Source organism: Delphinus delphis, chromosome 8 (genome assembly GCF_949987515.2).
Source record: "Delphinus delphis chromosome 8, mDelDel1.2, whole genome shotgun sequence".
NCBI classification, from domain to species: domain Eukaryota; kingdom Metazoa; phylum Chordata; class Mammalia; order Artiodactyla; family Delphinidae; genus Delphinus; species Delphinus delphis.
In genome coordinates, this window is record NC_082690.1 from 15,546,681 (window position 1) to 15,569,889 (window position 23,209).

Here is a 23,209-nt window from a genome sequence, read left to right on the forward strand (position 1 = left end):
TCTCTTAGCCCCTAAAAAGGCCAGCAGCAGTTTCCACTTTAGGAACAAGAAGGTCAACCTAAAATAAACTCAGAGGTCTTACAGTATAAGAGAGTCCAGGGCTCCAAGGCTACCATGAAACAGGAGAAAGAAGCAATTAACTGATTATTGATTGTGAAAATCTAGCCTACAAAAAGAGAAATTCCCCATGAACTTGGCAAAGCACTTAACCTAGCTTTTAACACTGCAATAGTGCACATCTTTTAGTTTTATTTCTCTAGACAAAAAACAAAAACAATAAAAAAGTTAACTAATATATATTTGGTGCTTAAGATGTCCCAAGCCCTGTGTAAAGCACTTTACTACCTTCTTTTTTTTTTAAAGTTAGAGGAACCACTAAACAGGCTCTTTTTTATTTATTTATTTATTTATTTATTTATTTGCACCGGGCCTTAGTTGCAGCTCCAGGGCTCCTTAGTTGCAACTCACCCACTCTTAGTTGCGGCACACAGACTCCTTAGTTGTGGCACACGAACTCTTAGTTGCAGCATGCATGTGGGATCTAGTTCCCTGACCAGGGATTGAACCTGGGCCCCCTGCATTGGGAGCGTGGAGTCTTATCCACTGTGCCACCAGGGAAGTCCCTACCACCTTCTTTAATTTTGACAACAACCCTGTGAGGCACATACCAGCATGCCTCTTTAAATGATGTCGAAACTGAGGCTCAGGAGAGCTAAACAACTTGCGTAGAATCACACAGGTAGGAAGTAGTGGGGTTCACAGACAAATCCAGGTCTGCAGACTCCAAAGCCCTGTATTCTATGGGATCAGTTTTTTTGTTTGTTTGTTTTGCAGTACGCGGGCCTCTCACCGTTGTGGCCTCTCCCGTTGCGGAGCACAGGTTCTGGACGCACAGGCTCAGCGGCCATGGCTCACGGGCCCAGCCGCTCTGCGGCACGTGGGATCCTCCCGGACCGGGGCACGAACCCGTGTCCCCTGCATCGGCAGGTGGACTCCCAACCACTGCGCCACCAGGGAAGCCCTGATCAGTTATTTTTTAAAGAGCACTCAAGTCCATAAATTTGTTCATAAGTCTGAGTCATTTTTCTATGTGATCATGAAGTCATAGAATTCAAGAACCCCAAAAGTCTTGCTTTCTCTCCTTGACACATAATAATCCCCATCTCAGTGCAAGCTGAGAAATGTTCCTAAGCCTTTGTCTCCTCATCACCCCCGCCCCCTCATCTTATTAAAACTCATAATGCCGGGACTTCCCTGGTGATCCAGTGGTTAAGAATCTGCCTCCCAATGCAGAGGACACGGGTTCAATCCCTGGTTGGGGAACTAAGATCCCATGTGCCACAGAGCACCTAAGCCTGCACGCTGTAACTACTGAGCCCACGCACCACAACTACTGAGCCCGTGCGCTCTGGAGCCCACGCGCTGCAACTAGAGAGAAGCCCCATGCCACCGCAACTACTGAGCCCATACGCCGCAACTACAGAGCCCGTGTGCCACAACTGCAGAGCCTGCATGCCATGGAGCCCGCACGCTGCAAAGAAGAGCCCGTGCACCACAACTAAGAACCAATGCAGCCAAAATAAATAAATTAATAAATGTTAAAAAAAACTCATTATGCCAAGACTTTATTTTTTTTTCCTTTTGACCATGCCACACAGCTTGTGGGATCTTAGTAAGCGCAGAGTCCTAACTGCTGGACCACCAGGGAATTCCCACCAAGACTTTAAAAATGAATTAATATTCTAATGTTAGTAAGGATACAGGGGCTGTCATCCACTGCTGTTGGGGAGTGCATGTTGGTAAACCTTTCTGGAGGGCAATTTGGCAATATGTATCAAATGCCTAAAAACCAGAATTTAAGGCCACATTTCCACTTTTATAAATTTATTTATTTATTTATTTTTGGCTGCGTTGGGTCTTTGTTGCTGTGTGTGGGCTTTCTCTAGTTGTGTTCTCTAGTTGCGGTGAGCAGGGGCTACTCTTCATTGCGCTGCGCGGGCTTCTCATTGCCATGGCTTCTCGTTGCGGAGCATGGTCTGTAGGCACACGGGCTTCAGTAGTTGTGGCTTGCAGGCTCTAGAGCACAGTCTCAGTAGTTGTGGCTCACGGGCTTTCTTGCTCCGTGGCATGTGGGATCTTCCTGGGCCAGGGCTCGCACCCATGTCCCCTGCATTGGCAGGCGGATTCTCAACCACTGTGCCACCAGGAAGCCCTCCACTTTTAGAAATTTATCCTAGGTAGATTATAAGGCATAGAGTTACATAAAAATTTATCAATAAATGTGTCCATTGCAATTTTATAACAGCACAAAGAACATCTTAATTGTCAAATAGTAATTTTGGTAATTTTAAAATTTTATTTATTTATTTATTATTTTTGGCTGCGTTGGGTCTTCGTTGCTGCGCACAGGCTTTCTCTAGTTTTTGCGAGCAGGTGCTACTCTTCATTGTGGTGCACGGGCTTCTCATTGCAGTGGCTTCTCTTGTTGCAGAGCACGGGCTCCAGGTGCGTGGGCTTCAGTAGTTGTGGCATGCAGGCTCAGTAGTTGTGGCTCGTGGCCTCTAGAGCTCAGGCTCAGTAGTTGTGGCGCACAGGCTTAGTTGCTCCGTGGCATGTGGGATCTTCCCAGACCAGGGATCGAACCCATGTACCCTGCATTGGCAGGCGGATTCTTGACCACTGTGCCACCAGGGAAGTCCTTGGTAATTAAATATTGTATTTCTCTATGCTATAATTCCATAAATATATCTACTGAAAATTCTGGACAGAAAAAATATGACATAGGAACGTGGTAAAAGAGTGTGTATCGATTGATATACATTATAATACTATAAGTGATTTAATCTAGAAAATGGAATTGTGAGTGGTTATTTATTTTTTTTGAATTTTATTTATTTTTTGTACAGCAGGTTCTTATTAGTTATCTATTTTATACATATCAGTGTATACATGTCATTCCCAATCTACCAGTTCATCCCACCACAACCCCCTCCCCCCACCACCACTTTCCCCCCCTTGGTGTCCATACGTTTGTTCTCTACATCTGTGTCTCTATTTCTGCCCTGCAAACCGGTTCATCTGTACCGTTTTTCTAGGTTCCACATATATGCGTTAATATACGATGTTTTTTTTTCTCTTTCTGACTTACTTCACTCTGTATGACAGTCTCTAGATCCATCCACGTCTCAACAAATGACCCAATTTCGTTCCTTTTTGTGGCGGAGTAATATTCCATCGTATATATGTACCACATCTTTTTTATCCATTCGTCTGTCGATGGGCATTTACGTTGCTTCCATGACCTGGCTATTGTAAATAGTGCTGCAATGAACATTGGGGTGCATGTGTCTTTCTGAATTATGGTTTTCTCTTGTATATGCCCAGTAGTGGGATTGCTGGGCCATATGGTAATTCTATTTTTAGTTTTTTAAGGAACCTCCATACTGTTCTCCATAGTGGCTGTATCAATTTACATTCCCACCAACAGTGCAAGAGGGTTCCCTTTTCTCCACACCCTCTCCAGCACTTGTTGTTTGTAGATTTGTGTCTCCAGACAAATTTTAAGATTTTTTTGTTCTAGTTCCGTAAAAAATGCCACTGGTAATTTGATAGGGATTTCATTGAATCGTAGATTGCTTTGGGTAGTATAGTCATTTTCACGATATTGCTTCTTCCAATCCAAGAGCGTGGTATATCTCTCCATCTGTTTGTGTCATCTTTGATTTCTTTCATCAGTGTCTTATTGTTTTCTGAGTACAGGTCTTTTACCTCCTTAGGTGGGTTTATTCCTAGGTATTTTATTTTGTTTGTTGAAATGGTGAATGGGATTGTTTCTTTAATTTCTGTTTCGGATCTTTTGTTGTTAGTGTATAAGAATGCAAGAGATTTCTGTGCATTAATTTTGTATCCTGCAACTTTACCAAATTCATTGATTAGCTCTAGTAGTTTTCTGGTGGCATTTTTAGGATTCTGTATGTATAGTATCATGTCATCTGCAAACAGTGACAGTTTTACTTCTTCTTTTCCAATTTGTGTTCCTTTTATTTCTTTTGCTTCTCTGATTGCCCTGGCTAGGACTTCCAAAACTGTGTTGAATAATGGTGGTGAGAGTGGACATCCTTGTCTTGTTCCTGATCTTAGAGGAAATGCTTTCAGTTTTTCACCATTAAGAATGATGTTTGCTGTGGGTTTGTCATATATGGCCTTTATTATACTGAGGTAGGTTCCCTCTATGCCCACTTTCTGGAGAGTTTTTATCATAAATGGGTGTTGAATTTTGTCAAAACTTTTTCTGCATCTGTTGAGATGATCATATGGTTTTTCTCCTTCACCTTGTTAATATGGTTTATCACATTGATTGATTTACGTATATTGAAGAATCCTTGCATCCCTGGGATAAATCCCATTTGATCATGGTGTATGATCCTTTTAATGTGTTGTTGGATTCTGTTTGCTAGTATTTTGTTGAGGATTTTTGCTTCTGTGTTCATCAGTGATATTGGCCTGTAGTTTTCTTTTTTTGTGACATCTTTGTCTGGTTTTGGTATCAGGGTGATGGTGGCCTCATAGAATGAGTTTGGGAGTGTTCCTTCCTCTGCCATTTTTTGGAAGAGTTTGAGAAGGATGGGTGTTAGCGCTTCTCTAAATGTTTGATAGAATTCACCTGTGAAGCCATCTGGTCCTGGACTTTTGTTTGTTGGAAGATTTTTTTTTTTTTTTTTTTCGGTACGTGGGCCTCTCACTGTTGTGGTCTCTCTCGTTGCGGAGCACAGGCTCCAGACGCACAGGCTCAGCGGCCATGGCTCACGGGCCCAGCCGCTCCACGGCATGTGGGATCTTCCCGGACCGGGGCGTGAAGCCGTGTCCTCTGCATCGGCAAGCGGACTCTCAACCACTGCGCCACCAGGGAAGCCCTGTTGGAAGATTTTTAATCACAGTTTCAATTTCATTCCTTGTGATTGGTCTGTTCATATTTTCTATTTCTTCCTGGTTCAGTCTTGGAAGGTTATACCTTCCTACGAATTTTTCCATTTCTTCCAGGTTGTCCATTTTATTGGCATAGAGGTGCCTGTAGTAGTCTCTTAGGATGCTTTGTATATCTGCGGTGTCTGTTGTAACTTCTCCTTTTTCATTTCTAATTTTATTGATTTGAGTCCTCTCCCTCTTTTTCTTGATGAGTCTGGCTAATGGTTTATCAATTTTGTTTATCTTCTCAAAGAAACAGCTTTTAGTTTTATTGATCTTTGCTATTATTTTCTTCATTTCTATTTCATTTACTTCTGCTTTGATCTTTATGATTTCTTTCCTTCTACTAACTTTGGGTTTTGTTTGTTCTTTTTTCTCTTGTTCCTTTAGGTGTAAGTTTAGATTGTTTATTTGAGATTTTTCTTGTTTCTTGAGGTAGGTTTGTATTGCTATGAACTACCCTCTTAGAACTGCTTTTGCTGCATCCCATAGGTTTTGGATTGTTGTGTTTTCATTGTCATTTGTCTCTAGGTAATTTTTTGATTTCCTCTTTGAATTCTTCAGTGATCTCTTGGTTATTTAGTAACGTATTGTTTGGCCTCCATGTGTTTGAGTTTTTTACGTTTTTTTCCCTGTAACTGATTTCTAATCTCATAGCATTGTGGTCAGAAAAGATGCTTGATACAATTTCAGTTTTCTTAAATCTACTGAGGCTTGATTTGTGACCCAAGATGTGATCAATCCTGGAGAATGTTCCATGTGCACTTGAGAAGAAAGTGTAATCTGCTGTTTTAGGATGGAATGTCCTATAAATATCAATTAAATCTGTCTGGTCTATTGTGTCATTTAAAGCTTGTGTTTCCTTATTAATTTTCTGCCTGGATGATCTGTCCATTGGTGTAAGTGAGCTGTTAAAGTCCCCCACTATTATTGTGTTACTGTCGATTTCCTCTTTTATAGCTGTTAGCAGTTGCCTTATGTATTGAGGTGCTCCTGTGTTGGGTGCATATATCATTGTTATATCTTCTTCTTGGATTGATCCCTTGATCATTATGTAGTGTCCTTCCTTATCTCTTGTAACATTCTTTATTTTAAAGTCTATTTTATTTGTTATGAGTATTGCTACTCCAGCTTTCTTTCGATTTCCATTTGCATGGAGTATCTTTTTCCATCCCCTCACTTTCAGTCTGTAGTGTCCCTAGGTCTGAAGTGTGTCTCTTGTAGACAGCTTATATATGCTGTTTTGTTTTTGTATCCATTCAGTGAGCCTGGGTCTTTTGGTTGGAGCATTTAATCCGTTCACGTTTAAGGTAATTATTGATATGTGTGTTCCTATTACCATTTTCTTAATTGTTATGGGTTTGTTTTTGTAGGTCCTTTTCTTCTCTTGTGTTTCCCACTTAGAGAAGTTCCTTCAGTGTTTGTTGTACAGCTGGTTTGGTGATGCTGAATTCTCTTAGCTTTTGCTTATCTGTAAAGCTTTTGCTTTCTCTGTTGAATCTGAATGAGATCCTCGATGGGTAGAGTAACCTTGGTTGTAGGTTCTTCCCTTTCATCACTTTAAATATATCGTGCTAGTCCCTTGTAGGCAACAGCTACATGATTCATTTAAGTTGTTGAATGTAATTGTGGCTTGTAGAGTTTCTGCTGAAGAAATCAGCTGTTAACCTTATGGGAGTTCCCTTGTATGTTGTCATTTTTCCCTTGTTGCTTTCAATAATTTTTCTTTGTCTTTAATTTTTGTCAACTTGATTACTATGTGTCTCAGCATGTTTCTCCTTGGGTTTATCCTGCCTGGGACTCTCTGCACTTCCTGGACTTGGGTGGCTATTTTCTTTCCCATGTTAGGAAAGTTTTCGACTATAATCTCTTCAAATATTTTCTCGGGTTCTTTCTCTCTCTCTTCTCCTTCTGGGACCCCTATAATGTGAATGTTGTTGAGTTTAATGTTGTCCCAGAGGTCTTTTAGGCTGTCTTCATTTCTTTTCAATCTTATTTCTTTTCATTCTTTTTTCTTTATTCTGTTCCATGGCAGTGAATTCCACCATTCTGTCTTCCAGGTCACTTATCCATTCTTCTGCCTCAGTTTTCCTGCTATTGATTCCTTCTAGTGTATTTTTCATTTCAGTTATTGTATTGTTCATCTCTGTTTGTTTGTTCTTTAATTCTTCTGGGTGTTTGTTCTTTAATTCTTCTAGGTCTTTGTTAAACATTTCTTGCATCTTCTCAGTCTTTGCCTCCATTCTTTTTCCAAGGTCCTGGATCACCTTCACCATCATTATTCTAAATTCTTTTTATGGAAGGTTGTCTATCTCCACTTCATTTAGTTGTTTTTCTGGGGTTTTATCCTGTTCCTTCATCTGGTACAAAGTCCTCTGCATTTTCATTTTGTCTATCTTTCTGTGAATGTGGTTTTCCTTCCACAGGCTGCAGAAATGTAGTTCTTGCTTCTGCTGTCTGCCCTCTGGTGAATGAGGCTATCTCGAGTGGTTTTTATTCTTTGTTTTTCCTGTGTTCCTCCAGTTTTCTTCAATAACCAGACATTTCTTTTGTAATTCTAAAAACATTTTTATAAAAATAGAAAAAAAAAACTTATCCTGGTGCTTCTCCTGCCTAAGGTTACAGTAAAATCAAGCCCTCTAGTCCTTTGTGTGACACATACAAAATAATTTTTAAATTTTTTATTGAAGTATAACATGTAAACAGAAAAATGTACATACTACAATCCATTGAATTTTCCCAAAGCCACTGCAACCAGCATCCCCCAAAGCCTGCCCTACGCCCTCTTCCTACCCTGAAAGGGTAAGCACCATCCCAACTTTATCACTGTAACTTAATTTTGCCTGATTTTAAACTTTATACAGGTGAAGTCATCAACTATGTGCTCTTTGGCTTCTGGCTTCTTTCACTCAATATTGTTTGTGGGATTCATTTAAGTTGTTGAATGTAATAGTAGACCATTTGTTTTCATTGCTGTACAGAATTCCATGGTGTGAATCTACCACTATTTATTTATCTATCCAACTATTGATGGGCATTCGGGCAGTATTCAATTTTGGGCCCTTATGAATTAAGCTATTATAAACAGTCTCTACATTTGTTAGATATACACCTAAGAATGGGGTTACTGGGTGACAACAAATTTTTTAAATTCTCCTGGATTATGTTCGCCATAATCAACATTGCCCTCAGCCCATAACATAACGTGCATGGTTTATAATGTATGACTGTGCTCTGGCTGATGTGTTCATTTTAGTCTTCTGTCAGTTTGGCACATGTTCTGCAAGACGGCAACTTTCTTCCCTTGGGTTTCTACACAGTGTGGGGGAAGGGGTGTAGTCCTCAAATGTTATTACAGGTTATTCTGGAGAACTAGTGGATTCAGCTGTCTTAGTTCATCTAAATCAGGTGTTTTACATTAAAAATTTCCCATTGTTTTACACCTTGCCCTTGTGAAATGCTATTCTCCTCTCTGGTCAGAGAACAAAACAGGTGACTTCCCAGAGCACTTGCACCTGCTGCACATCCCAGGGGGACAGACACCCAAGTCGAGAAGCGTAGCTGCAGCAAACTGTGCTCTCACCAAGGGTATTCTGGGAGTGGGAGCTCACTTAGGAGTAGGGGAGACTGACCTTCTTACTCTTCCAATTAAGTCATTCAACAGGTTTTTACCAAGGGCATGAAACCACGAACATACTTGTTTCCCAACAGACTGACTTCTCTGAAGGAAAGGACAAGGTCGTCCCCATCTCTGGACCCCCAGCACCTAGCACAATGCTTTCAGATGACAGAGGGCCAATAAATGTTAAAATGCATACTCTGAAAGGGATGGAAAGAATCTACCCTACTGGATAGCTGGTGAAAAGTAGAGTCAGTTATTGAGAAACAAAATCTTTCTCTGTGGAACTGAAATGACAACTTCTATGTTCATCAGTATGGCTAAACAACCCCCATGCTATGGAATGTTCTATAGCAGTAAACAAGGTGAATCTTTATGTACTGGTATGGAAAATGCTCCATGATTTATTGTTAGTTACCAAAAAGAAAAACAAGAGAGCAAGTTGCAAACAATCTAATTGTGTAACATTTTATCATTTAGAAAAAGACAACAGCTACATGTTTCAAAACACATATATGTAAATACAGAGGAAAAGGCCTGGAATATTACACATCTGATAACAGCAGATACCTCAGACAGAGTAAGGTTGTGGATATTATCAAAGGGATTTAGCTTTATCTAGAATATTGGAACTTTTTTCAAGATTACATTTGTGTATGGTGCTCCAGTGGTTAAGACTTTGTGCGCCCAATACAGGGGGCGCGGGTTCTGTCCCTGGTTGGGGAACTAAAATCCTGCATGCTACACAGCGTTGCCTTAAAAAAAAAAAAATTACATTTGTGTATTATTTGTGTAATTAAACCGTTTTAAGCAAATTTCTATTTCTACCAATTTCTCTGCTACCTGAACACTGAACTGTTAAAGGGAAGGAAAATAGACCTTTCCCTGGTACTGTCAGTATGTTTATCTTCTAAGCATAGACACCAGACTCTCCCTAAGCCTCATAAAAAATGTAGGGAGGGCTTCCCTGGTGGTGCAGTGGTTGAGAGTCCGCCTGCCGATGCAGGGGACACGGGTTCGTGCCCCGTCCGGGAAGATCCCACATGCCGCGGAGGGGCTGGGCCCGTGAGCCATGGCCGCTGAGCCTGCGCATCCGGAGCCTGTGCTCCGCAACGGGAGAGGCCACAGCAGTGAGAGGCCCACGTACCGCAAAAAAAAAAAAAAAATGTAGGTAAAGGAACAGATAAGAGTTCCTTAACCAAGCCCTGGCTGTCATAGCCAAGGCCTTCACGAGAACCTTCTGTGAAGCAAGGCCAAGCGTCGATTTCGTGAGAAAGGCGACTGATACCACGTTTAAGAAAAGTGCGCTCATCTCAGTAAAACTGGGAAAAGGAAGTGCTTTAAGGACCGTGCATATTTCTATGGGACTGCTAAGTACAGAGAGGAAAGTGAGGAGCGCCAATACCTGCCCGAGGTTCTTTAATTCAGAAAAAAAGTAAAGTGCACAAGCTTTAATGGAGGACAAACAGGAGGTGGTGCATCTGTGCTTAACCAATTACAGCTTCACAAATATTAAAAGCGTCTCTTGTGTGTAGCGATTTGCAGTTTGGAATATTCCTTCTCATACAAATTAAAGAGTCCAGGCCAACTTCTGCCACGAACACAAGCGTTATCTCCGACCCATCAGCGAATATCTCTCCTTTAGTGGCTTTAGTTTCCGCAAAGAAACAAAGGGGGGTTGAGATGGACTGAGCCAGAAGCGCATTCTCTGATTTCCAGCCAAAGCGAATACCGACCAACAAGCGAGCGCCTCTTCCGCGTGGCTGCGGAGGGGATGCCGATCTTTCCTGCTTCTCGGCCGGAGCTCCCAGATGACCAGAAGAATAGGGCCGAGCGCGAGACCGCCCGTGCGCCGACTCGCTCTAGGGACCGGTCACTCCCGACCCGGGGAGTCAAACATCCAGCGCCGCGGCCGGAAAAGTCCCGCGAGCGCACCGGGACTGACGCTGGGCCGCGTGACGTGGCCCAATCCACGGCCAGCATCGGCGGTTTTCCTCCAACTGGTTGACTGGCCCCTCCGCTGCCTCCCCGGGAGCGGCTGGAGACAGAGGAGGGGGGCGGGCCTAGGACGTGGCCCAATGGGAACGCGCGCCGCGGCGGCTGGGGGCGGGGCCGGGCCCACGGCGCAGGGCCGGGCGCCGGAGGCTCCAATGAGCGCACGCCGCGTCCGGGGCCGGCTGGTTCGCTAGACGCCGCCGGGAGGTTGGTGGCTAATGTAACAGTTTGCAAACCGAGGGGAGTTGTGAAGGGCGCGGGCTTGAGGGGCGCGCTGCTGGCCTCGTGGGTCCATCGGCCGCCGCGTTTGTCCCAGAGCTGGGACCACAGGAGCGGAGGCAAGAGGTAGCGAGGGTGGGGATGGCGATGGGGACCGGCCACCCCTCCTGGAGGAGGCAGCGTGCTAGCTCCGGGGGCGGGTCGGTAGTGGGAGTGAGGGCCGCAAGAACGCCGGTGCGCTTGGCCCTGCATCTCGGTCCCCGGGGCGCCCCCACGTCTTAGGGGTGGGCCGGAACCCATTTCCGGGAGTGAGAGCCGCCGTCTTCGGCTGGTGAGGCTTAGGTGAACTCGGGGTACTCTGTACCCAACGGTGCGGAACCTTACCGTTCCAGGCACAGCGTCTGAGTAGGCAGCGGGGCCTGGTATGGGATGGAGAAGGGGAGCGGGCGGGACAACCCGAAGGGATGCTGACGATGAGACAGGCCCTTCTTCCACCCCAGCCTCGCCCAACGTCACCATCTCTCAGTTCCCGTCCAGGTCCGGCCCGGCTTTCTCCGCCAGCAGGGGAGCTCCAGGTGTAGGAAGGTAGTTGAGTCCTGGGCGGGGATCCCTGGCCGCACCCCAGGTGTCTGACAGCAGGGGCAGTGCTGGGGTGCGCCAGTTGCTGCCTATGCTGTGGACGGAAGGCCCTGGTCTCCTTTCTCCTGTCCTGTTACGTTTATTTAGGGATGTGGTGGCTGGCGGCCAGGATCTCTGCTGTTTCACCTGGGCCTTTGTGTGGGCACTTCTGAGGATGCTGAGAGTGCTTGGTTCTCATTGGGAGGGAGGGGAGGGGATGTAGACTGCTCTGCCCTGGGTGAGGAGCGAGTAGGTATGAATCTTAAAGCTTCTCTGTTCTGGATGAGGTTCTGCCTCCTTCACTGAGGGCATCCAGTTACAAGTGTTGTTTTTCTCCTCCCCCAGAGACACAATGGCAGCCACCGTCAGGAGGCAGAGGCCGAGGAGGCTAGCCTGTTGGGCCTTGATGGCAGTGCTCTTGGCAGACCTGTTGGCACTGAGTGGTGTGTACCCCAAAAGAGGCATCGAAAGAAATATAAATGAGTGAATGTTGGATGATACGTGGTGGGAAGACAGAAAGAAGCTGGTGGTGGGAAACTCTGGACTCTTAGGTTGCCAGACCCAGACCTTTTTCTTTGTCCATTGCTGTCTTACTTTCTCCATGGAAAGCAGTGTGCTTTGATTAGCGGGGCCTCAGGAAGTGGGGGAAGAGGGGCTAATTGACAATCTGTTTCCCCTTCAGACACGCTGGCAGTGATGTCTGTGGACCTGGGCAGTGAGTCAATGAAGGTGGCCATTGTCAAGCCTGGAGTGCCCATGGAGATTGTCTTGAACAAGTGAGGGCGGCCGCAGGGTCGGGTGGGGAAAGGGAGTCTGCGCCCCAAGCCACAGTGTGTTCTTCGTAGTGCCCTCGGCAGACTTTGGTGTCTGCACGATTGATTGTATGTGCGGTGTTGAGGCTCCTGAGAACACACCCTGCCATAGACACCTGGTCCCATTGTCTCTTTTCCACAGGGAATCCCGGAGGAAAACCCCAGTGACTGTGACCCTGAAAGAAAATGAAAGATTCTTTGGAGACAGTGCAGCAAGCATGGTGAGCTAGTAGCCCGCCCCCTTCCCAGAAGCAGTGGGCAGAGGAGAGGAGGTAACAGACCTCAGAGTCTGTTCCCTGATCGATCTCTGAGGTAGGAGGTAGGTGATGGCCAGCTTGGGAGCCTAATACTCTGCTTCTCCTTTACCTCCTCTCAGGCCATCAAGAATCCAAAGGCTACACTGCGATACTTCCAGAACCTCCTGGGGAAGCAGGAGAATAACCCCCACGTGGCCCTTTACAGAGCTCGTTTCCCCGAGCATGAGCTGGGCTTCGACCCACAGAGGCAGACTGTGTACTTCCAAATCAGCCCGTGAGTGCCCTGCTGGGCAGGGTGGGCTCAGTGGGCCTGATGGGGTCCCCATTGGCATGTGCTCACCATTGTCCTTGCCTCGATGCCTGGCTTTCCTTGCCTCTAACTGCTTCCTTCCCCCAGGCAGCTACAGTTCTCACCTGAGGAGGTCCTCAGCATGCTTCTCAATTACTCCCGTTCTCTGGCTGAAGATTTTGCAGGTGAGCGGCCAAGATGGGGCCAGTGGTAGCCAGGTTCCCTAGGGACTCAAATAGAGGTAGTTTTGCCTCCCAGGGAATATTTGGCAACGTCTGATGACATTTTTGGTTGTCACAACCGGGGAGCTACTGCTACTGGCATCTACCAAGTAGAAGCCAGGGGTGCTGCCAGACATCCTAGACTGCACAGGCCCGCCCCCCAAACCAAAGAATTATCTGGCCCAGAGACTCCCCTGGCAGTCCAGTCGTTAAGACTCCATGCTTCTACTGCAGGGGGCACGGGTTTGATCCCTGGCGGGGGAACTAAGGTCCTGCATGCCGCACAGTGCCACCAAGAAAAAAAGAGAGAGAATTATCTGGCCCAAAACATCAATTGTGCTGAGACTGGGAAACCCTCCTCTAAGGTCTGAAGCTGGTGGGAACTCTGTTCTGTTGTCCCCTGTAGAGCAGCCCATCAAGGATGCAGTGATCACCGTGCCAGCCTTCTTCAATCAGGCTGAGCGCCGAGCTGTGCTGCAGGCTGCGCGCATGGCTGGCCTCAAAGTGCTGCAGCTCATCAACGACAACACTGCCACTGCCCTCAGCTATGGTGTCTTCCGCCGGAAAGATATCAACAGCACTGCCCAGGTGAGCCAGGGAGGAACTGCTGACCAGACTTGCAGGGTGGCCGAGTCTGATGATGGAGGCCATTTGGCTCATTTTGCATCTTGTTTCCGTGGCTGGCCCTTAACAAAATGAGGCAACAGCCCTCAGCCCCTTCTGGAGCTGTTTGGCTTTCACTTGAGAGTTGGTACAGCCCCTTGCAGGCAGGGAGGCAGGCACCCTGGAGTTAAATAAGGTTCCTGTGACAGTGGCCTTGATGTCTCTACAGAATATCATGTTCTATGACATGGGCGCAGGCAGCACTGTGTGCACCATCGTGACCTACCAGACGGTGAAGACTAAGGACGCAGGGATGCAGCCACAGCTGCAGATCCGGGGAGTGGGGTAAGTGGGTGCTGGGACGAGGGCTGCTTGCTGAGATACCCTCCGGTCCGGGGTTTCTTCTCAGAGGGGCAGCTGCCTCACTTTCCTGCTCCCTGCAGGAAAGCTCTCCTGGTTAAAGCATCAGTCATCGTAGGGTACCTCTCCCAAAGAGCAAGGGGTAGATGGAAATTGGGGGAGGACAGTTTGGAAAGATTGAAGGGCAGGGAACGTCCCAAGCTGCTTCTGAGGAAACCCACAAGGCCATAGGCCATATGTGGAGTGTCAGATTCAATTATTTTTTTGTTCTTGTTATTCCCAGTTACTTATCACTGGCGTTATCTTATTTCACGAACCCATTCTTTCCTGTCCATCTTTACTGCTTCTGTGCTAGTCCAAACCACCATCGCCTCTTACCTGCAGAATTGAAGATCTCCCCGCTGCCAGTGTGGCCTCCCTCCAGTTCTTTTCTCCGCATCTCAGCCAGAGGGTTCTTTTCAAAATGCCAACCTGACTGTATCTCGTTTCTTTAAAAACCCTACAGTGGCTTCAAACCTTTGCCTTGGCCTATGAGGCTGTGCCTGTGTGCTCCCGGGCTCCTCCTGCTTGGCTCTGACCCTGAACCTCTTGCTCTTTGAGCTCCAGCCATCCTTGCGCTCCATGGAACTTACACACCGCACTCTCTCTCACCTCACAGTTTTTATGCATGCTTTTCCCTCTGTCTAGAATGTTCTTTTCTCTTCACCTAGTTAATCTCAACTCATCCTTCAGGTTTCAGCTCAAGCATCACTTATTCACAGAACTTTTCCTGACTTCCCTAAATAGCTGAAATTTTCCATATATGTGTTTAGTGGTGTTGTTTGTCTCTCTGTTATAACACATAGGTTGGTTAAAATTTCACATTTATATGATTATCTGGTTGCTGGATTATAAACTCTTTGACAACAGGGGGCTTGTCTTGTCTTTTTCTTCTCACAGTTGCATCTCCAGAGACAAATACATAGTTTGATGCCCAGTAGGTACAGTTGAATGAATGGGCAGATGCCTGTCGCTGTGAGGTGTCAGCCGTGTGGGTGAAGGCCAGGTTCTGTGCAGATGAAGGAGCCCTGTGTGTTCCTCATGCTTTTCCCTGTTCCCTTTCCTGCACAGGTTTGACCGCACCCTGGGGGGCCTGGAGATGGAGCTCCGGCTGCGTGAGCACCTGGCCGGGATTTTCAACGAGCAGCGCAAGGGCCAGAGAGCGAAGGACGTGCGGGAGAACCCCCGCGCTATGGCCAAGCTGCTGCGTGAGGCCAATCGACTCAAGACCATCCTGAGCGCCAATGCCGATCACATGGCCCAGGTGCTCACATGTGCTGCTTGAGGGCAAATACTCCCCACCCAGAGGGTGGAGGATCGCGCCACCCCAAGCTAGACTCCTTGTGCCTGGTGTGGCCCATCCCTTCTTCCTGTGCTTCCTTCCATCCTCCCAAAGTCCTGTTCCCTTGGTGTCTGACCTGCTCACTCAGAGAGCAGGACCTGGGTGAGAACTCTGACCCTCCTCATCCTCCCGCAGATCGAGGGCCTGATGGATGACGTGGATTTCAAGGCGAAGGTGACTCGGGCAGAGTTTGAAGAGCTGTGTGCAGACCTGTTTGAGCGGGTGCCTGGGCCCGTGCAGCAGGCCCTGCAGAGTGCCGAGATGAAGCTGGTGAGGGGGTCGTCGAGGAGGGCATGGCGGGGAGGCAGGTGGGATAGAAAGTGATGAGGTGGCAAGAAGGAGGGAGCGGGAACATCAGGGAGGAGTCGGTGCTGAGGAGGAGGGTTAACTCGGGCTGACCCATCCATCTCCCGTTCTCTCTCCCCCTGCAGGATGAGATTGAGCAGGTCATCCTAGTGGGGGGGGCCACTCGGGTGCCCAAAGTTCAGGAGGTGCTGCTGAAGGCTGTGGGCAAGTGAGTGTGGGGGGCTGGGGGGCTGGAGGGCTGGGGGGGCGCTGGAGGGCTGGGGGGCGGGGGCCAGGCTGGGAGCTGCAGGTGGGTGGTGCTGAGGCTTGGGATGCTCACAGGGAGGAGCTGGGCAAGAACATCAACGCCGATGAAGCCGCCGCCATGGGCGCTGTGTACCAGGCAGCGGCGCTCAGCAAAGCCTTCAAGGTGAAGCCGTTTGTTGTCCGAGACGCGGCCATCTACCCCATCCTGGTGAGTAAGCCTGTCTGATGGGGTGACAGGCTCCCTTTACCTCTCCCAGGGTCGTCTCCCCTGCCTCCTCTAGACTGTCCGTCTGTCTTCCTGCCATTGGTGTTCCCCGCCCTTCTTCCCCGAGACCCTCCTCTGCTCCTCCAGCGTACCTCCCCTCTGCCTGCCGCGTAGGTGGAGTTCACGAGGGAAGTGGAGGAGGAGCCTGGAGTTCGCAGCCTGAAGCACAATAAGCGCGTCCTCTTCTGCCGGATGGGGCCCTACCCTCAACGCAAAGTCATCACCTTCAACCGCTACAACCATGACTTCAGCTTCCACATCAACTATGGTGACCTGGGCTTCCTGGGGCCTGAGGATCTTCGGTGAGGGGGTGGGGCAGGGGGAGGGCTCCAGGGAGGGAGGGCTTGGGGTCTGAGGGGGACACAGGGGAAGCAGGCTGTGGGCTTGGGGTTGGGCTGAGCTTCTCCTCCGGGAGGAGCTTCCATCCTGAGGGTGTCCTCAGGGAGGGCCCCGCATCTCGTGCTGGGAGGCTGTGTAGGCTAGAGCTGGGGGGGGGCTCCCCTTAACGGCTCTCTCCTCCCCACCCAGGGTATTTGGCTCCCAGAATCTGACCACGGTGAAGCTAAAAGGTGTGGGTGAGAGCTTCAAGAAGTATCCCGACTATGAGTCGAAGGGTATCAAGGCTCATTTCAACCTGGATGAGAGTGGCGTGCTCAGCCTCGACAGGGTGAGAGCAGGAGACCCCGTGTGCAGGGCGCCAGCCTTTTCCAGAGCAGTTCCTCATGGTATTAGAACGTGATAAACGGGTTCTGGAGTTGGGTAAACCTTAGGTTAAACAAAGCTAACCAGGGACCTGGTATGGGCCGTCTCAGAGCCTGTAAATGCTCGTGGATGTTATAAGTTTCAGGATCTGTAGCATGGTTGAGAAACCTGTCTTTAAAGGACGGTTCTGGGGGTTAATATCTTTTAGAACATACTGGGGCAGTAACGGCCCATTTGGTTGAGTGGAGAAGTGTGAGGGTGGGCGGAGGAGGAGCTACGGTCCCCTCCTGAAAGGGCTCATAATCAACAGGGCTGGCGGTGACTCCATCCAAGAGCCCGTAGAAGGAGGCAGGTGAGAGAACAGGCTGGCACACCTGGAAGTCACTTGGATGTGCCTAGCAGTCACGCGCCAGGCAGGGTGTTTGTGGGGAAAAGGTGGCTTAGCGTGTGCATTTCTTCACCTCGGATCCCTGTCTTCAGGTGGAGTCTGTGTTTGAGACGCTGGTGGAGGACAGCCCAGAAGAGGAATCTACTCTGACCAGTAAGATAAGTGTGCACACACGTGTATGTGTGTGTGTGTCTGTGAGAGGGTGTATTTGTGTGCACTTCGGGGAGGTGGGCGGGCCATGCCCTGGGGTTGGGGGTGGAGTCAATGCTGTGGTCCCCTTTAAGTCTTTGGCTTTTCTTCTTTCTAGAACTTGGCAACACCATCTCCAGCCTGTTTGGAGGTGGCGCCGCACAAGATACTAAAGAGAATGGTACTGACACTGTCCAGGTAAGGCCAGGATGGAGCCAAGGGAGCATGGAGGATGGTGCGTGGGACCAGGCGGAGGCAGCAGGGACAGGGGGTTGGAGTGGGCATCTCAGCTGCCTAGGATGTGATAGACCTACCCCTCCTCTCAGCCCAGGCCGAGTTCACCACACCCTCCTCTGGACTCTGAGCCGTCCCTGTGCTTGAGCTCCAAGGCCCACCCTCATCTCCAAACGCTTTTCCTTTGTCCAGCTAGACTGCTGCAGTCCAGATGCCTGCTGCCAATTTCCATACAGTCGTCCTCTGTCTCCCCCAAGCTGTGTCATGGGCGGTGAGCCCCTCAAAGCAGAGCCAGTCCTGATCCCTAGGCTCTGCTAGTGACTATTGTGGGTGGGCGTGTCTGTGATTGTTTCCCAGGAGGAGGAGGAGGGGCCTGCTGAGGGGAGCAAGGCTGAGCCTGGAGAGCAAGCAGAGCCCAGGGAGGAAGCTGAGGCCCCAACAGAAGACACCTCTCCACCCCCACCCCCTGAGCCTAAGGGGGATGCAGCCCCTGAGGGAGAAAAGGCCGCAGAGAAAGACAACGGGGAAAAGCCCGAGGCCCAGGTGAGCTCTAGGCAGAGTGAGGCCAGCCTGGACCCAGTGGTTAATGGGACAGGTGCCTGCTTTGCTTCTTGGCCCCCAGAGCCCTGCCTGTGGAGGGTAGAAGGGCCAACACTTGCCCTGACATCTTGGTCTCTTCACCCCAGAAGCCAAGTGAGAAGGGTGAGGCAGGGGCTGAGGGTGTCCCTCCAGCCCCGGAGGAAGAAAAGAAGCAGAAGCCGGCCCGGAAGCAGAGAATGGTGGAGGAGATTGGGGTGGAGCTGGTAGTCCTGGACCTGCCTGACTTGCGCCAGGATGAGCTGGCCCGCTCGGCCCAGAAGTGAGTAAAGGCTGCGAGTGTGCGGAGGGTGCCCAGGGTGTGGAATGGAGCCCCTCATGCCTGCCGCCCCTGTCCACAGACTCCAGGACCTGACGCTCCGGGACTTAGAGAAGCAGGAACGGGAAAAAGCAGCCAACAGCTTGGAAGCATTCATCTTTGAGACACAGGTTGGTCGGGTGGGAAGCACACCTGCCCCAGGCCCTGTGTGTGGGGCTGGGGAGCAGGGAGGGGGTCCTGCTCCATGAGCCTTGCCCCCAGGGCCTGCTGCATGCTTGTGCTCTTGTGCACCTCCCCAGGACAAGCTGTACCAGCCTGAGTATCAGGAAGTATCTACCGAGGAGCAGCGTGAGGACATCTCTGGGAGACTCCATGCCGCGTCCACCTGGCTGGAGGATGAGGGCTTTGGGGCCACCACAGTGGTGAGGGACCTCCTAGGACATGGCGGGCCGGATGGGAAAGGGAGGAGAGCTGGGGTGCGAGGCTATAACGGAGGATGCAGGGCTGGCTCCAGGGCTGACATGTCATCCCCTCAACCCTCTGCCCTCTCCCTTCCCCACATCCATCAGATGTTGAAGGAGAAGCTGGCCGAGCTGAGGAAGCTGTGTCAAGGCTTGTTTTTCCGGGTGGAAGAGCGCAAGAAGTGGCCCGAGCGGCTGTCTGCCCTCGATAACCTCCTCAACCATTCCAGCATGTTCCTCACGTGAGCGGCCCCTTCGCTTTTCTTCCTCATTCAGTCCCGCCCTGTCCCTCCTGGACTGATGGTCTCCTCTCTGGCTGCAGGGGAGCCCGGCTCATCCCAGAGATGGACCAGATCTTCACGGAGGTGGAGATGACAACGTTAGAGAAAGTCATCAACGAGACCTGGGTAATCCCCGTGTAAATACTTAACTGGAGACTTACCTGGTGAGGTGGGCTGTCCTAGGCAGTGTGGGAGATACGGAGAAACGGAGAGCTGGCAGCCTCTGCGTCCGGGCTTGACAGCTAATCCGGAAGGCAGAAGATGGTTGCGTTTGAGGCCGTGTCGGATTAGTCCCAGACTAGAGTCATAGCCATGAGTCGTCAACCAGACGAGCGACAGAGCCCATTCCCGTGAGGTTAGAGAAAGCTGCTTTGAGGAGCTGGGACTTGAGCTGGATGCAGAAGGTGGGCCAGGGTTTGGGGAGGGGAGAATGACTTGTCATGAGAAGCAGAAACTGTTTTGAATGTGGGGACGTTTTTTTTTTTTGAGCCAGAGCTCAGAAGTGGAGAGAGAAGGAGAAAATAATTAAGAGGTTCAGCTGTAGTTAGTCCATAGTAATAGGATGTAAGCCAGAAACGTGTAGTTTGGGACTCCCATGTGGACAGTCTCGAATGCCATTCTGAGGGGTCTGCTTACTTCTGGGGCTGACGGCCACGGGCAGCAGTGATTTGGGGTCTGGGGGAAGAGCCTGTGGTTTGTTGGGGGGTGTATTTCACCTGGGACAGAGGCGTCTGCCATGTCCGTGGCTGGCTCTGAGCCTGTCCTCGCCCACAGGCCTGGAAGAATGCAACCGTGGCCGAGCAGGCCAAGCTTCCTGCCACAGAGAAGCCCGTGTTGCTCTCAAAAGACATCGAGGCCAAGATGATGGCCCTGGACCGAGAGGTGCAGTATCTGCTCAATAAGGCCAAGTTTGCCAAGCCCCGGCCCCGGCCCAAGGACAAGAATGGGACCCGGGCAGAGCCTCCCCTCAATGCCAGTGCCAGTGACCAGGGGGACAAGGTCATCCCTCCAGCAGGTGAGGGCAGGGTGCCTGGTTCCAGGTGCTACTGGGCAGCAAGAAGCTTTCCTTTCCCTCCCGGGACTACATTTTCCTCCTGGTTTCCCTCCAGGCCAGACTGAAGATGCAAAGCCCATCTCAGAGCCTGAGCAAGAGACTCGTGAGTTGGGGGAAACTGATTGGGAATACGGGCATCACTTAGCCGAGGGGTCGGCAAACTTGCAGGTACAGCCTCTTTGCAGACGGCCTGTGAGCAGTGAACGGCCTTAGAAGGTTATTTCCAAAAACGAAATATGGAAAGAGACCTAGTGTGGCTCACAAATCCTAAAATATTTGCTATCTGGCTCTTTGCAGGAAAAGTTTGCCATCCCCTCCGTTAGCCCCTTCCTTCCTTTGCAGACACTAACCCATTCCTTCCCGAAAGCAGGATCTGAACCGGCAGACTCTGAACCTCTGGAGTTAGGGGGTCCCGCAGCAGGTGAGGGCAGAGTGGGAGATGGGGGGTACCGGGAAGCCTAGCAGGGTCTGGGGGGAGATGCCTGCCCAGAACTGGGCCCGTTCCCTCCATCTCACTTGCTTTTGCTCCTTTGCTCTCCCCCAACTCCCACCAGAATCTGAACAGAAGGAGCAGCCTACAGGACAGAAGCCAACTTTGAAGAATGATGAACTATAACCCCTGCCTCCCAGTTCCCCACTCGTCCCCGCCCCCTTCTCTTACCACCTCTATTTATTAAACACCAAGGGCTGGGGGAGGGGTTGGCCCCGCCCTCAGAGGCTTAAGTTCCTCTTCTCTCACCTGTGATTGGAGGTGTGGAGAAGGGGGAGGAAGGGACAGCTCACCAGTTCTTCTGGAGTAGTTCTGTGGTTAAAACTGAAATTGTTCCATTCCCCAATCCCACCTTCTGGTTCCCTACCCATCCAGGCCCTAGTTTGGGAAAAATCACTATTAGGTCTTAATTCTTCGCCTGTGGGTAGGTGAGAGGATGGCCATCGGTAGTTGGTTGACAGACCTGGTAGTGGGAAGGGTGTCCTGGCTTATTAGAGGGTCTCCAGTCTTTTCTGGTCATCCTTCCCTCCCTCCCTCCCTCCTCCACCACGAGATCAATGCCACACAGGCCAGTGTCTGCAGAGCCTTGGTTACCAGGTTTGATTTCTGAGCGCCTGTCTGTGCTCTTGCCTCCTCCAGGGTTTTTTCTCTAAAAACCCCCACCCCCATGCCTCCTCCCCTGGGTCTCCTTGGCTTCCTCTTGCAAGTTGGGCAGTCCTCTGCCTCTAGGCCAGAGCCCTTCCATCTGGACTGCCTAAGTCAATCTAGGTCGACTCCCACCCACACGTACAAACCCCCGGTGGCCAGAGTAGGCAGGGAGAAGGTGAAGAAGGGAATCCAGCTGCCTCTGCAGGGAGTGAGATGTGTGAAAACCCTGTAGCTCCCCAGCCTGTGGACTCGGGCCTAGGAAAGCTGTGTGCAGTGGCTGGCACAGGATGCCAGCGTCCTGCAAGCACTGCTGAAAACTGCATCTTCCTAGTAGCCTGGTACTCATTGGCCCTTTGACTTCCTGCCCCCATTCTCTCCGCTTCTGTTCTGCCCTCTCAGACAGAGCCTTTCCCTCACTTCCTGGCCCCCTGGGCTGACCAAAATGTGCTTTCTACTGTGAGCCCCTGTCCTAAGACCCTGGGGGCAGGAGAGACCATGGCGTGAATGTAAAAATGCCACCTCGCTCTGTTGGAGGCAGGCCTTGTGAGGGGAAGGAAGAGGGTACAGGTTGGCCTTTCTTATTAATGTGTTGCTCTGCTGGGATGGGGGCCCTTTTACCCACCACACTGGTGTTGGGCAGCCTGCCCTCCAGGATCCCATCTGTAGCAGGGGCCAGGGCTGCCACCCCAACTCCCAGGACAAGGGGGAGCCTGCTTGTGTCTGTCTCTTGTGTTGTTTTCCTCTTTTTTTTCTTTTTTTTGCCACATTGGCAGAAATGTGACCCAAGTGTCCTACCCTGTCCTGTATGTTTGAGTTGTTTCACTAGCAGTTGAGGCTGGTTGGACAGCTTTGAGTCAAGTTGTACTTTGCTCCATTGTTAATTGAAAAGCTGTTTCAATAAAATATTTTCTACAGTTTTTTGTGCTGTGAATTTTTTAAAATATGTTTACTTCTTGAATATAAATAATGCATGTTTATAATGGAAAATTAGGAAGGTAGAAGTTTGAATAACAAAATTGCCTATAATACTACCACCAAAACATCATTAACATTTTAGACTTAGATTTTTAGACTTTTTAGACATTTTAGACATTTTAGACTTACACTTAGATTCATGTATATAATTTTTCTTCATGAGAACAAAACTGGTTTTATTTTTCCCCTGACATCATTTGGATCCCTATATTCCAGCTATTTTTAGGTAATAATCCATTTTTAAGGTAACAACCTCATTTTACAAATAAGAAATCAGCAGTTCATAGAGGTTCAGAGGTCCAAGGAATCAGAGGTATCAGGTGACTCAGCTAGGTTTGAACTTAATTCTGACCCAATGACCCTTGCGTTATTACCCTGATACATGAATGTGTTGCTAGAGCTTCATTACTCGTAGCACAGTTAATTTGGGTTGTTCATCAGTTATAATGGAGCCATGTTTTACCAAAGGAAAATCACTGTAATCATTAATTATTATCAACAACGGCCTCAGTCTTTTTTTTTTTTTTTTTTTTGGTTGCACCAGGTCTCAGTTGAGGCAGGTGGGCTACTTAGTTGTGCAAACTCTTAGTTGTGGCATGCACGTGGGATCTAGTTCCCTGACCAGGGATTGAACCTGAGTCCCCTATATTGGGAGCGTGGAGTCTTATCCACTGTGCCACCAGGGAAGTCCCTAGTCATTAATCAGTCACGTGTCTAAGCAGTTGAATAAAAAAATGACCATGAAGTTTATGTTTTTCTCTAAAGGTTGAACAAT

At 49.2% G+C, this 23,209-nt stretch overlaps 1 protein-coding gene across 5 annotated transcripts; it reads left to right on the plus strand.

The window, feature by feature from the left end:
• Window positions 1–10,717: 10,717 nt before the first annotated feature.
• Window positions 10,718–22,373, plus strand: HYOU1 (hypoxia up-regulated 1). Of its 5 annotated transcripts, none has more exons than XM_060017819.1 (27): window positions 10,800–10,924; window positions 11,299–11,383; window positions 11,762–11,859; window positions 12,099–12,192; window positions 12,371–12,449; window positions 12,605–12,759; window positions 12,883–12,959; window positions 13,402–13,583; window positions 13,828–13,943; window positions 15,069–15,261; window positions 15,475–15,609; window positions 15,771–15,853; window positions 15,967–16,099; window positions 16,271–16,458; window positions 16,685–16,823; window positions 17,339–17,399; window positions 17,554–17,633; window positions 18,027–18,212; window positions 18,356–18,528; window positions 18,608–18,695; window positions 18,825–18,947; window positions 19,095–19,228; window positions 19,309–19,393; window positions 20,042–20,282; window positions 20,377–20,424; window positions 20,692–20,742; window positions 20,876–22,373. In XM_060017819.1, the coding sequence occupies exons 3-27, from the start codon at window positions 11,769–11,771 to the stop codon at window positions 20,935–20,937; spliced, it is 2,997 nt and encodes a 998-aa protein (XP_059873802.1). In that variant the 5' UTR covers window positions 10,800–10,924; window positions 11,299–11,383; window positions 11,762–11,768; the 3' UTR covers window positions 20,938–22,373. The 5 variants fall into 5 exon arrangements, with proteins under 5 accessions (XP_059873805.1, XP_059873803.1, XP_059873802.1 ...); XM_060017821.1 differs by having other exon boundaries at window positions 10,803–10,924; window positions 11,325–11,383; XM_060017822.1 differs by lacking the exons at window positions 10,800–10,924; window positions 11,299–11,383 and adding an exon at window positions 10,718–10,786.
• Window positions 22,374–23,209: the final 836 nt, after the last annotated feature.